The 13,874-nt window shown below is 47.7% G+C and overlaps 2 protein-coding genes and 1 long non-coding RNA gene across 16 annotated transcripts in view; 2 read left to right on the top strand and 1 right to left on the bottom strand.

Annotated features, from left to right (window-relative positions):
• The window catches only part of ZMYND8 (zinc finger MYND-type containing 8), an 84,380-nt gene extending 81,741 nt beyond the window's left edge, over positions 1-2,639 (top strand). For 6 of the 9 annotated variants that reach the window (XM_087749438.1, XM_087749435.1, XM_087749439.1 and 3 more), the window contains one exon: positions 2,158-2,638. The gene's annotated coding sequence lies outside the window, so the exon portion shown is untranslated. Of the gene's footprint in view, positions 1-2,157 lie in introns of all 9 variants that reach the window. The other 3 variants (XM_087749443.1, XM_087749437.1, XM_087749444.1) reach the window with 3 other exon arrangements.
• A 3,410-nt stretch (positions 2,640-6,049) lies between these two features.
• Positions 6,050-13,874, bottom strand: part of EYA2 (EYA transcriptional coactivator and phosphatase 2) — a 104,190-nt gene continuing 96,365 nt past the window's right edge. For 5 of the 6 annotated variants that reach the window (XM_087749451.1, XM_087749450.1, XM_087749447.1 and 2 more), the window contains 5 exons: positions 13,497-13,657; positions 12,359-12,473; positions 11,627-11,748; positions 10,698-10,798; positions 6,050-6,631 (listed from right to left, as the gene is read on the bottom strand). In XM_087749451.1, coding sequence (XP_087605577.1) covers positions 6,551-6,631; positions 10,698-10,798; positions 11,627-11,748; positions 12,359-12,473; positions 13,497-13,657 — 580 coding nt within the window. In that variant the 3' untranslated portion in view covers positions 6,050-6,550. The remainder of the gene's footprint in view (positions 6,632-10,697; positions 10,799-11,626; positions 11,749-12,358; positions 12,474-13,496; positions 13,658-13,874) is intronic. The other variant, XM_087749448.1, reaches the window with a different exon arrangement.
• Positions 8,680-13,289, top strand: LOC148056503 (uncharacterized). The gene is made up of 3 exons (XR_015702877.1): positions 8,680-10,006; positions 11,799-11,883; positions 12,977-13,289. It is a non-coding gene; the product is annotated as an uncharacterized LOC148056503 (long non-coding RNA).

Genomic DNA, 13,874 nt, shown 5'->3' with positions numbered 1-13,874 from the left:
CTTGTTAGGTGTCTGTGGGTTGGAAACGGGGACTCCTGTGAGGAGTACGGTTGTAGCCCCCTACAAGGGCATGAACTGGGCAAGGCGGTGGCTTAAGGACCTGTTAGGAGAAGCAGGGAGCTAATGAAATAGCTCACTGTGAAATCCTCCCGGGAATGTTGTCTTAAATTCCTACTCCTGGTGTTCCCTCGTTCCGTGCGTTTGTAAAACTGAAGTTCATGTTCCCAGTGCTACCGTTTAAAGAGAAGCACGAATCTTGAAAGCTTGAAGTGATGTTTTAGCCTTCCCCATGTAACCCCAGCGCTGGTCTCACTGGAACCAGCTCTTGTGTGAGGAGGAGAAAGGAAAGAGATGAACAACTCAAAAATGGTTACAGGAAGCCACACTGCCTTCTGAAGCCCCTTTCAACCGATCGTTTTTTTCTATAAAAGAGTTTTCTTTCCACATGAGAAATAAGACGTGACCAAATCCTAGTAGAGAGTCATAGAAATATAAAATAGCTCCCGCAAGAGGCTGGGTTCTGCTCTCCCTGCTCAGCTGGGGCTGACCCGCAGCCCGCTGGGGGCCGGGTTTTTCATCCTTTACACGGAGGTGGACCCATGGGACCGAAGTCCCTCCCAACAGTTACCCTTTCCTGGTGAATCACAGCAGCTGGTTTTTAAAACAATTGTAGAGCTGCGCCTTAACTGAAGGCATTTTTGAAACAATGAGATTTCTATTTTTCTTCCTTTTTTAAAAATCATTTTTGTACCAAGTACCACTCCCGAGGACTGGCCGGTGGCCGGCGGTAGCTCTGCGAGGCCTGCCTGCTCCGGCCAGTTGGGCACCTCCCAGGAGGTTGCCTTGGGTTACCCAGCGCTCGGCAGGGAGGTGCGGCTGTGGCCCAGGCACTCGCAAAGGGACCTCACGAACCAGGCTTCTGTCGGGCCGCTGTCTGGGGGGAGGACGGAGGGACGCGGCGCGGGGCGGCTGCCCTCGCCCCTCAGGCGGCAGAGCTGCAGGGAAGGGCAGTACCGGAATCGGTGAAACAGCGCGATGACGGTGTGTTCTTCCATCCCCAACCATGATGTGCATTTTTGCACGTATTTTCTTTGCTGTTTTCTGGTTCTGTGACAAAATGCCGTATTCTCCTGCTGCATCTGAGCTATTCAAAGCCGGGCAAGGCCCCCCAGGTGTGATTTTTGTCAAAGCTGTTTTCAGGAATGGTTCAGACCCGGGTTCTGGTTTAACAGAATGACTGGAAGTTTGCAGACAGAGGCCTAAGAAGATATTCTGGTTTGGTGCATCTCAGCTCAATGGTTTTTTTGGTTGTTAAGAGCTAAATTTACTTTGTGCTGCCCTCCACGAGTTGCTAGAAGTGGTAGTGGAGAGCAGATGGGTGGAGAGACCCCAAGGCTAACGTTAACGTAGGGGGGGAAAAAGTACTTTGTTTCAGTCCTTCCCCTGAAGAGGATGCGGGGAGGAGCAGGTGCGCGGTGCGGACCAGGCCCTGCAAAACGCTGAGTCAGGCTTTTGCAAGAGGAGCGTGTTATGTGGGTGCACACTGGCACATCACGCGCCATAGGCTCCGAGGACGCGTATGTGGATACCGCGCATCGCGTAAGGCACGCCGAGCTAGGACCGCGCCCGAGCTTTAAGCCAGGCCAAAGCCCCAGCAGAACTGCGATCTGGCACGCTCAGCAGAAGGCAGTCCTAGAAAAAGGAGCAGCAGTAGCAGCTCCGTTGAATTCCTCTCTGAGGCAGCGCCTGGAGGGCCTGGAGGGGACGGAAAAGCAGCCGTGCCCAGCAGGGCTCTCTCTGATCCCCGTCTGCTGGGAGAACGCGGCTCCCGATGCCCAGCGACAGCGCAGGTCCAGCATCCATCTCCGTGTCTGAGCCATCTTTGGGTGGGCGTGAGTTTTCCGTAAGTGTGTTGCTGCTTTTGTTCCTTCTCATTTAGTGTTCACTGAGTTCTCTTCTCAGCATAAAAGCCCTTCACAACTGAATTTGCTATTGCTCTTTGCTCAGTTTTCAACAACACAGGTAGCCGCAACTTAGGAAAAGATAAAGAATCTTCAGGTTTTGTTCTACTCACTTTTTACCTATTGAGATAAATGGTATGGCGCTTTATCAAATTCTGTCTGTTAAAAAGAAACTATGATCTTTTCTCTTATTTAGAATCCTGGTATGCAAGAAAACCTTATGGTGACAAGTGGAAGAGAAAGGATGCTGTGACTTGTGATGATAAAGCTTTGCACAGTGCCTTGTAAGTCTGCTGAGCGTTATTAGAAACGGAGCTCTGGTCACGCTGGAGCTCATTACACCTCCAGGCTCCGATGAAGCCTACGGTGCATTCCTCAGGAACAACTACAGCAAGGGAGGAAGGTCCTTACCTGCCACAGATGATGGAGAAACACCAGGACAAGGTAACACAGCAACGTTAACCACTTCCAGGGAAGCGGGAAGACTTGCTCTGGCCCATAGCCCCCGCTCCTTGGGACAGCGGGCCGCAGCACCCCTGGGTGCAGTCCCTTACTGCCATGAGACTGCGGCGGCAGCGAGCGGCCGCAGCCCGGCAGCGCTTGCGGTGCTCTTACAGCAGGAAACCCGCCGCACGCTTACAGTACATCAGCGTTTGAGACGCCATCCTTTCTAAAAAGCAGGTAACAAGGAATTACTGCCCTTAAGTTCATAGTACAATAACACAGGGATGAACTACAGCAGATTGTTCTCCTGGCTCTCAGAAATCTCTGGCCCAAACAGGCGACCGGCATTATCCAGATTTTTCATTCATTGCTCTAGGAAATTATTGAAAATGCAAAGAGTAAACATGCCGTGAGCCTGCAGTAGCCTGGAAAATACCTTTAAATGGCTGTAAAATATTCTAGAAACAGTTTGCAGTGTGTGCCTTTGCCATTAACTTAAATCCAACCTCTATTACAAAAAAGACAAAATAGTTTGCCTTGCCCTGTTGGGGGAAGAAACCCCAAACAACCCCAAAGCAGCAGCTGCTCCCAAGGAAAAACCAGAGCCTTCTCTCTTTCCACGACCGCAGCCTTGCGATCGATGGGGGAGGCTTTTTGCTGGTTCCGACGGGCTTTTCAGCGTTTGTACGTTGTGCTTGTCTGGACAGACCTAGCGGGAGGCAGCGGCGCTGGCTGCACCAGCCTGGCACAAGGCTGCTCCCGTCAGCAGGGGCTGTCTCAGCCCCGACAGCGTCGGTGGCACGGCCCACGCTGCCGCGGTGTGCAGAGGGCTCATACGCGCCCCGCCAACCCTCGGCTTTCCTCCGTTTCGTAGTACCTATCTGCTGTCTGCTTGAGAATTGCTTGATTTTTCACCCTTCTGGAAGAGGGTCCGGTGAGGCTCTTCTGCGGCTGACGAGGAAGGGACATTTTTAAGGGCTCTGCATGGCATCATTTGAGGTGCGGATTGTTGCCGCTTCCAGTACCAGCATTTGAAGTCCCGGATTGTTCAGAAATGAGAGACCTATGTCTGGGCCCCAAGGGGTGGCAGAGGCTCCCTGGCAATGCAGCATTCGCCCGGGCTGCCAGGTGAGACTCCGCTTCCTTTACAAAAGATTACAAAACCTGTTACGATTATGGCGTAGAAAGGATCTGAATATGAGATTATGGAAACGTTCGCCATTGGGAACTGGTAGTTTTAAAAAGCTGATTTCTTTTACCCTGCAGCATTGTATTCATATAAGTTACCTATAAAGAAAGGAGAGTGCGAAGGATACTCTTGGCAATGTGACGAAGATGTCACGTCAGTGTACGGGCGGTGGGGTGTTTTTCTTGTTTGGGGACGTATTTTGGTCCTTGAGGTGTTCGAAAGGAGCCACGAGAGCAGCCACTGTGCCTTCGTCGTGCTTCCAGTCCCATTCGAGACTTCAGCCCCTATTCTCTCACCAGACAAATCTTTTACATCCCCTCTTGTATTTAAGATGATACAAAAAGTCTGTGTTAAGAGTTTCAGACGTGTACTAACGTACTAAACATTTTTGACCAACAGATTTTGCTATCAGCCGTACATTTTAATACTGGTACTAATAGGACGTGCTTGGTTTGTTCACCTCAGATTTGGTTTTACTGCATCTTATTTGGGAACCTTGTCACATCATGGTTGTACCCCAGTCTGGTTAGTGATGCGACGAAGAAAGGATTTTATGCTGTCACAATGTAGAAATACATCAAAAAAACACGGGTGAAAGAGCTAAGCAAGGCCTGCGCGCGTGTGCGTGGGGGGTCCGAGGCCTTTTGTGTGCGCGTGAGTAGGCAGTAGTCACAGGTCCCCTGTTGCAGCCCTCACAGCTTCCCTGGAAACGGCAAATCCTGATGCTCCTGCTGCGGTGCGAGGGAAGAGGCGGTGCGCCTGTCCGACAAACAAGCGCTCCCCGCGCCGCTGCGCAGCCCCCGTCAGCTGCGTCACCTCTGGGTAAACGCAGAGCAGCGGGGGCAACACGGAGAGAGCACTCACAGCGCTGGCACTGACAGAGCACAGGCCTCTGCCAAGGACTTTGGAGACAGAAACGAGCACGCTTGAGCATCTTTAAATACATTCAGAAAGCAAAATCTTTAGGAAAAAAAAAATCAGTACTCAGATAATTGACTCAAATAAGGCAGGTGTTAAATCTGGAATTTCAAGGAAGAGCAGGTAGCTGACTGACAGGGTGTTAAAAGCTGAAGTTGTGCTTTCTTAGGGTTCTGCCATCCCTGGCGTTTGTTCCTCGTTCACAGGTTTTATTTACAGGTGTGCTTATCTTGCGAGCATCTGTCAGTTCTCCGCTGAGTTTGATTTCCTTGACTTGTGACAAAACTTCCTACCTGTGACAGCCTTACAGCTGGAAAACCTCGAGGGAAAAATTCTGCCAGACTTGCTTCTCTGCAGGCCCCGAGACAAGCGACACCTCTGCTGGAAAAATCAGATTTTGTTTTGTTTTGTGTTGTACTCAGCCCAGAGCAGCTCTTTGCAAATGCCTCCGAAGCGCGTACTTAAAGGCTGGTTTGGTTCACGCCTGCTGTGACAAGTAGAGCTAACGCCTTTTAGAGCTGCTGCACGGCTGCCACCTCTTGAGCCAAAGGCTGAGATCAGATTATTCAGAGATCAGATTTTCTGTTTTAGTCCGGCTGAAAATGCCCTCTCAGATCTAGCACTGAATCTCCTTCCTGAGGGGAATGCTTCTGGACATTCGGAGTATCACTCAGCCTTGTGCAGCACTTGTGTCACACGTGGAACTTGTGTAACCCTGACTTGTTTGAGCCGGCTCCACGCGCGCTAGGTCAGGGGATCGCAGCACTTGCTGCATCTCTCTAACGCCTTCTGCCAGTGAGGCCCTGATCCTCCTGAGGTTATCGGTGCCGCAGCAAGCAAGAATGAGCCGTTCTGAAAGCGAATGAGAGATTCATCCAGGCCCAGAGAACTGAAATATTTTGACAGCAAGAATTAACAGGCCAGCTCAGCAGAAATCCTAGAGCTGAAGCTTACTTGTAGATGGATTTATTTACATAAAAATAAATACACGCAGCGGCAGTATTTGCTTGCCCTGTATCTTCCTGTGCAGAACAAGTTCGAGCTGCCGAGCGCCCACGTTCTTGCCCAGCGGATGCAGCCGCTGGCTCCTCAGCCTCTGCCCCCCGGCCGCCGGCTGCCTGTGCACCCGCGGGGCTCTGCTCCGCGTCCTCCCGGCCTAACCCCACCCTGGCACGGAGAGCACGTATTCCGCATACACCTCCGGATCCAAGAGGGGCTGGAGAGAAGAGAAGGCAGGTAATCTAGTCCCCCCAAATGTAAACAGGTTTTTATTTAATGCCTTTCACTCGTCACAAGGTACTTTTTCCCCAGCCCCCCAACCCAAGATGGCAGCATAAGGCACCGTGTAGACACATGCACAGTCCACATACCATCTATGTAAGACTTAAAAAACACAGCTATAGTTCTTACCAACAGTACCATGTGTCCTTATTATTAATGTACACAATATGATTTGCCCCGGAGTTCGTTCTGGAGAAAAGAACTATTAATTTAGAACGGTAAGATTTTCCCCACCCACCCACCCCAAAAAGCCAGATTAAAAACACAGGTACAGAGCTTAATACCAGAGTAATGAGATTAGTTCATAAATTAAAAAAATACAAAAAAAAAAAAAAATCAACAGTTTCACTCTTAGTTTCAGAAAGTCCCAAGTGATGTGGCGTACTGTGCAGAGACTCCTCACTACGTCCTCTTCCCCTTTCAAAAGCAAGAAAACTGACAAGTAGACCCAAGACTTCTAGGGTTTGTCATTGATGGAAAAAGGCAGTTACAGCTCTACGCATCCGGCTTAACCGTGTAACTGCAGGATCCCCAGCGAGTTATCGGAAGGCTTTTCCTCTGTCCAAAGGAAGGAGGACTTGACACAATGTTCTTTGGCTGCAAGTTCTTAAAGGCTTCCACTGAAAGAGTTCTCCTTCAAAAAAAAGAAAAACTGCAGTTGCTGTGGGATTTTTTTAATAAGAAAATCTTGAGGAATAGGTGGAACCGATGTAATAGTTTGAGTGAAGCCCTCACAGTGCTAAGATGTTGGGGTCTGCTACAAATATTCAAGTTCCAAGGCGTGCCGAAGAGCTTCCAGGTCAGCGTGACAAGAGATTCTCCAGAATGGCATGTTGTGCTAGAGTGAAACCAAAAGAGGGTATTTTTTGGTTTTTGTTTAACACTGAGATCAAAACAACTTTTTTAGCTTGCACCCTCGGGAACAGAGCTTTGTCCCTGGGCCACCGGCTTGTCACGGTGCCACAGGCAAGGAGGCTCCTCTTGGAGAGGCAGGGAGGGAGCGGGAGCGTCTGTGTGTGCCACCGTTCTCCTGGGCAGAGGAGGCCAGATCCTCCGCAGCGCGGGAGCGTCCTGCTTCCGAGGAGGCGGAGGATGCGGGCTGACTTGCTGAATGCACTAGCTACTAACCTCTGCTCTCCTATTTTTCCTGGATTAATCAGGAACGTTTCTAGAATTGCAGTGCTCCTAGAAACACTTCTCTTGCCACTTAGTGATGTTCACCTACTGTAACAAGTTATACAAGAAACTTGGGCTCTCCAGAAAGCATCATAATCCTGTCCTCTAACACCAATTTCAAAGTTGTCCTACTTACTACTAGTGAAAACTCTTGCCAGTGCTTCACAAACAATACGTATCATAAAACGAAGTTAGTAAAATTTACAGAAACATAAACAAAAGAATATAATACCACACAGAGTCAAAATGCTTTCTAACACTTCCACTTCCAAGTCAACTGCAACAGCAGGTCATGCTGCGCTTTCTGGAAACCCAGGAACTGGTATCGCTGCTCAGGGCAGTTATTCCTTTAGCGCAACACCGCTGTCTCGGAGAAAGGCTTCTATCGCAGCTTGTCCTCCAGCTTTCCTAACTCCTGGTTTTGAGAGACTGACTACCTGATATTCTTCTCCTGCCTCCCTGTTTTTCAGTTCATATTTACTGTGATAAATCTGAAGTCCTGTATGCAAATGTCCAGGTTCTAACCAGTCAGTTCCACTTGAAATCTTAGTATCTGGGCAAAACCTGGGAAGGTCAGCTCTCTGGGACCTACTACTGTATATCTTGATTCATCTCTTGAAAATGGTGAATATACTCTAGGAAAACCCGACTTGCATCTGAAAGAGGACAAAGCACCAACTTGTTTAAGTGCTGTGAAACAAGTGGAGTTCACCTACGCAGGGGACCCGAGATGGAAGCTGGAATCTGGTAAGGCACGACCAGCACTCCGGACGCACCGCTGCGTCAGTGTGGTTCTGCAATCGTTAGCGATAGCTACGATCCAGGTGGTTACTTGCAAAGAGATAACCTTGAAATAATTAGAACTTGCTTTTATATGTGAAATACAGCTTTTCTTGATACATTCTGGTGAGCCTGGGGTTTGAATTGGATTTGTTTCTTATCCCAAACAGTTAAAGCAGTTTTACTTCAGATCAAAGACACAGCTCGTTTCTGCACTTAGATTTTATAACATTTGGGCTTGTGATTTTCTTAGCTTCCTCCCAAAATACCGGTCTCCGTACTGTCAGTGACAGGCATGCAGGAACAAACACACAGAAAGCCTTAACTGACAGAGCTCACTCCCCTTCCAGTGGGGGAATAAAATTTCTGAGTGTTCTGTCACTGTAAATAATTCAACTGTAAACACACTGCTTCTGGATAAATAGCTTAGAGCTTTGGAGAATGCATGCTTCCTAGACGGATGACTCTGATGAAGGGAGATGTTCCTTTTCCAAGTGTACCTACCTGTGTAAAAGAACTCCAGTGGTTCCAGATGTTTGTTTTACAGAGTGTCTATTTACACACCTCTGATGTTGAAATACAACTCAAGCTTCCCCTGGTATGTTGCCCATCAGTACACAAATGCTTCCTTCAAGCTATTTATCAGTGCGTATAGAGACAGAAGCAAACACCGACATCTGAAGCGACTGGAATCCATTGCTCTGCAATTTCACTTGAAGGGGAAAAGTTATTTCCTTCTCCCTCCCCCTCCCCTGCTTGTTATTAAACCCATTCCATTAAATGATCTCTTTTTCTTTCTTAAGAAGAAACCTTGGCCTCCCAGCCACTCCTGTTGTTCAGCATTTACAGATTTATCACTCATCAGACAGGTGAAGAAAAATGACCCACTAAAATGGAGATCTTATCGGTGCTGTCGGCAAAACAGTGAAAGGCTCCCTGCCCCCCCCCCCCTTTTTTTTTTGTATAAAGCTCAGGTGTGTAGAAGCCTTGACTAATGACTGTCATCAATCAGAGGAGGCGACAGCCCAGCAAAGAATGTGCTCTACTAATGGGTGAGCTGCTTAGGCCAGGAGACACAAGCAAGGGGGTTCTTCAAATCCTGCCTATAGAAGATTGCTGAACCTTCCCACTTCTCCATACAGCCAGAGAGCCCCCGCCGCCTTTGATGCACTCGTGTGCGCTGACCCACTACCTTTGAAGTAGGCACTGGGCTGTCAGAAGCACCAGGCTGTTACCACTTCAGCCCCAGTCATGCATTTTGGGCTCTTCTCTGACAACTCCTTAACCCTTCAGGAGCTGGAGAACCCGCTGCAGATTTAGCTGGTTTTCCAAGGTGGAGGCAGGTATTGCTGCTTGCATTGGCTAGGGGAAATACACTATAAGAAAAGAAGGCTTCTGCTGCTTTGAAGACTACTTGAGATACAATTCTGGGGGTAGAACATGTGCCGATCACCTTATTTGCCGAGATCCCTTTGTTCCTGGGCTCATGCACCCAATGAGCTCAGATTTGCTTGCAAGGTCTTTGCAGGATGTCCATTCCGCATGAGATGGCAGGTCCTCCAGCTGTATAGCTGAGTTCCCGTGAGGTAATGTTTCGTACATCACCTGAGCTACAACAGTAATCTGTGTGCCTATTAAAAATTAAATAGTTTGCTGAAGACGGGACTCACGCAGTCGGTTCCTGCATCTCAACTCATGTGCAATGCTCCTGAAGCAAATGCCGCTCAATTGCATTTCTGCAGTCACATCAGGAGCACAAGACCCAGGATGCACAAAGACATCTTGCAAATAATGCTGGCCACTAACAAATTGTATTCCTGTCCCTGTAAAGCCAAGTAAATGGAGATTCCAGGCCCGCTTCTGTTCTAAAGACTGGAAAATTAAAACTTTGGCCGTGCAGTTCTCACATTGTACAATTCAGTTGTGTTCCTGACTGCTTTCCTTCAGGTCGTTGTCGTTCTCCACGGTTCTGCCACCCCTGGGTTTCTGTAATACCCTGATATCCCACGTGGACGGCAGAAGGTACTCCTTGCTGGACCTCCAGCCCTGCCCACCTCAAGTCACTGTAAGCAGAACGCGAGCTTTCATCTCCTCAAATTTTGCTTTTATCTCTTCCAAGCTCTGGGGTTGCGGCTTCCCTCCTCTTACAGTCTACCCAAAACAAGGAAGCTTCAACTGGGCCCTAAAACTCCAGTTCTCATTTCCCCATCAGTGGCCCGTGGACACTAATGGCCAGAGGACTCAACTGGAGGCACAGGTTAGTCCGTTTAGTTCTGTCTAAGGCCACATCTACGCAGTGAGCATGAAATATTACCGAGGGCTTGTTATTCCTGACCATGCTGCTTTTGCAGTTTCTGTTCTACTTTGTATTCAGTCCATCTTCCCAATTTCATTTTGCTTGTGAAATTAAGGAGATTGATCCATAAATCACTGATGAAGGCAGCAACTCAGTACTAGTCTCTTTGATGTCCAGAGACATCGAGACACACTAGTCTCACTCTAATGATGTTACACCCTATGATCTCAATGAGTCATAACGTAAATACATGTATGTACATATGCATATTCTAATAAGTCATTCAAAACTAATTCCAATAATTTGGAATTTACAAAAGCAACATGTGCAGACCAGAAATTCACCCTGCTTGCTCATCTGAGATCACACACTGGAGTTTTCCTTTTCAAGTGTTTAAAGCCATCTTTATTAAGCAAGAATGATTCCTGGAACATGTGACACAGCGACTACCTGAAAAATTGCACTAGCTGCCAAGGTGGGGGGATTTACAGTAGGAAATTTCTCAGGAGGTTGTTGAGTATTTTGCGTATTAAGAAATGAGACCAATTGTAAACTGTTTCAAATGGACGGAGCTTCATTGAATGCTTAAGTAAAGAAAGGGTCATTGAAATGAAAACCTGGAAGAACCCAGCATGGCATCCAAACACTGTACCTTTTTTGCTCCCTGCTCCTCTTCAACACCATCTCCTATTACGATGTACACGGCTTTCCTTCCAAACCTTTGCATTATTCTTTCAAAACAGCTCTCCTTCCCTAAGCAACAGAAGAGAAGACACACTTTTTTCATGTGGACACATACAGCAGGTGGGGCTGACGTTCAGGTACTGGAAGTGGAGTTGGGACCTAACTGAACCTGCTGCTACATTCCTCATTTTCTTTTGAAATTAGAACCTAACTGAATCTTCATCTGAGATGGATTCTCTCCATCTCATGACAGCCACTAGCATCTTCTTTATCAGCTAAGGACTTCCAAGTGCTGCCAGTTTTCTGTAAGCTTTGTGACTCTGATGCACTGCTTAGACCAGCAGCTGGCAGACTGATGTGACACTCTCGGTATTCAGTTTCAAGAGCCCTCTTCTGTTCATTCTGGTTGCAGTAAAAACATAAAAATACAAACCTCAGAGGTTCAAACACTTATAGCAGAAAAGACAGAACACAAAGAAGCCCCAAGCCAACCCTACCAGTACTTATTACTCACAAAGCTTCATAAAACTCGTTCAGCAGACTTGACCCCTGTGCAAGAACAAGAGGATCCAAACAGTGTTTCTGTATGTAACAGGTCCAACCAGGCTGTCTTCCTCCTAGCTGGGTGCAGCTGAACATCCCACATGCAGCAGATGCTCCACAGTGTAGGTATTTTTCAGGCTCACTCCCGCGTGGAGACACTCATGATTTATTTTTTTTTTTCAGTCTGTACTAGCTTAAGTGTGGGCAGTCAGGATGTGAGTGAGAGACGTATAACCATGGAGCTAAAAATAAAGCTCATACATTGCTTGTTGCCATCAGGTTGAATGGATGTGCCTGACTTAGGGACAAAACTTCAATCTGTCTTCAGTGAGGCCTAAGTTAGTTTGCTCTTACCTGTTTTTGTTGCACTGTAAATGTTTTCAATGGGGAAGACGGTGCCCAGTCCATAGAGAAGCACTTTAGCAAGAGCTGGTATAAGCTGAGTTGTGGTGACCAACACATTCACACAGTTAGGCCTAGAAAACAGAAGTTAGGAGTGTCAATCTGTGTTTCTTTCTTACTCTAGACTGGAAGATGGCAGAAAGCAAACCTTTCTTCCAACTGGAAGTTCCCAAGCCAATTGTGAGATTACACAGCTAGAGGCAGATAACGTGAGTACTGGTGATAACGTGAGTACTTTTTATCAACTTAGCAGAATGAAAAAAACATAAAACAAACTAGCAGGAGCGATCCTGCATGCACATCAGGATCTATTTTGCGGGAACTTAAACACCATGTAATAATGTCCATGCTGGGTTCTTTGACTGAACGTGTTCGGGGATAGAAGGGCCCTTTTCTCCCTTTCCTACTCTTTGGTAAATCTGCTCACGTGAAAAGCGTGCCACAGGTGAGGCAGCCACAGAAAGGCAAGAAAAAAAGACTGGTTTTTCTTTTGCTCAGTTCATCATCTCAAGCTCACCCCAACCCCTGATAATTCGAGTCTGGCAAACATGTGCAGACTGGCCTCCCACAGGTTTGGCCAGCAAAGTCCTACAAATGTGTCTCGATTTGTTTAGAGGGGGAAAAAAAGGGAAGCAAAGGAGATCCTTGATCAAGCCCGCAGGCAATTCTTTAAGCTGTTCTTACCGGGAATGTATCAAATTCAGCGCCTTCAGAGCATGTGTGAGCCAGAGATCAGTCAGCGCTTCAAGTTCTGCTCTTAACTGCAGCCAGGTTTCCCTCTTAGGAGCTCCTATTAAACCTGTAAGCAGGGAAAGCATCATTACAGAAGCACAGAAAGGGAGTTGCACGGCTTTGTATGCAGAATGCCAAAGGGCTCCTGTCTGTGTTCTGAACCCGCTCGCACGCCCTTCCCTTGGCGCTGGTGCAGGCTGTTTCCCTCTGCCCACTGCCCCATCACTCCAAGGCTCTGCCATCAGGTACATGAGGCCTGTCTGCAGCACGCTCTTTTACTCTCCAGCGGAATGGTATCAGTCACCTGCACACTGTGGGACCCTGTTAAAACACCTTTTTAGGTGTTAGGAGTGAGCATAAAGCTCGTATGGGAAGTGAGCAAGGGGATGAAAGAGCTGTGTATAGCAGGTAGTGGCCCGAGCTGAGAGACGTCTGAAGCCAGGATGTTTTTTTCCTCTCCTGAAAAGCTGTGCAGCATTTCCAGTACATGCAGGTATGCTTCCTCCAACTAAAAAAAAAAAATAAAAATGTTGTGGTGATATTCTGAGTTTTGCTTCTTTCTCTTTCTAGTGAGAGACCTGGCACCAATGTTCCAAGAGAGAAGCAGAGCAGCCTGCTGGAAGAACTGTCTGGAGTTAGCTGAGATGAAGGAACCCAGGGCATCCTGGTATCTGGTGGTATTGTTTTGGGGGAGTCAAGAACCAGCTGTTATGATACAAGAATGCCTTTAGACAGCGATCAGCCATGTGTTCTGTGGGAAAAAAAAGCATATTTAGTTTTGAACTGATCGCTTGCTTACTAAGCATTTTGGAAAATTGGAGAAGGTTGCTTTCCTGCCAAAGAAATTATAAAATAAAGCCCCACACTCAGACTTGAGTCCTCCAACCACTAAACCAGGTATTTTAGCATACCTCCTGCAAATCCTGTACAGAACCTTATTTAAGGATGACTACTGAAACACTTGCTCAGCTCAGTGTGAAATATTCTCCTCACGAAGCTCTCTACGCCTCCTCCGTAGCATGTCCCTAGCAGGGTCAGAAGTATTTGGGAAGATGAAAGGCGGGCTTGTTGCCTGGCCATAGACACTTACCCCCTACATTGTTTTTGTAGGTGTTGTACATCTCTTTCACCCGACGGTAGCGGAATGCTAATTTCCTCATCCAGTCAACTCCCCCATGAACGCCCGAGCCCAGACACAGATTTGCACTGGCGGTTGAACTGTGAAAGCCATCTGCGGAGAAGTTATATGTGCTGGGAAAGGGAGGAGGGAAGGGGAGAGGTCAGTATAATTACAGCGCCAGCAGGGAGTGGGAACAATTGAAAAGAAATGTGGAGACAAGTGGCAGCAGACATATACACAGGACATGCCGTACAGAACTGGAGTTCATCCCTAGCACGGTTACTAGCACAGATTTAAAAACCCGTTCTTACTGTAAACACAACGCAGGTTACTTAGTGCTCCCTGCCA

The sequence above is a fragment of the Nipponia nippon genome, unplaced genomic scaffold (genome assembly GCF_047370975.1).
Source record: "Nipponia nippon isolate SJK-2023a ecotype South Korea unplaced genomic scaffold, ASM4737097v1 scaffold_13, whole genome shotgun sequence".
Lineage (NCBI taxonomy): Eukaryota > Metazoa > Chordata > Aves > Pelecaniformes > Threskiornithidae > Nipponia > Nipponia nippon.
Note: the sequence above shows the minus strand (reverse complement) of the source record. Positions and strands in the feature narration are given on the sequence as shown.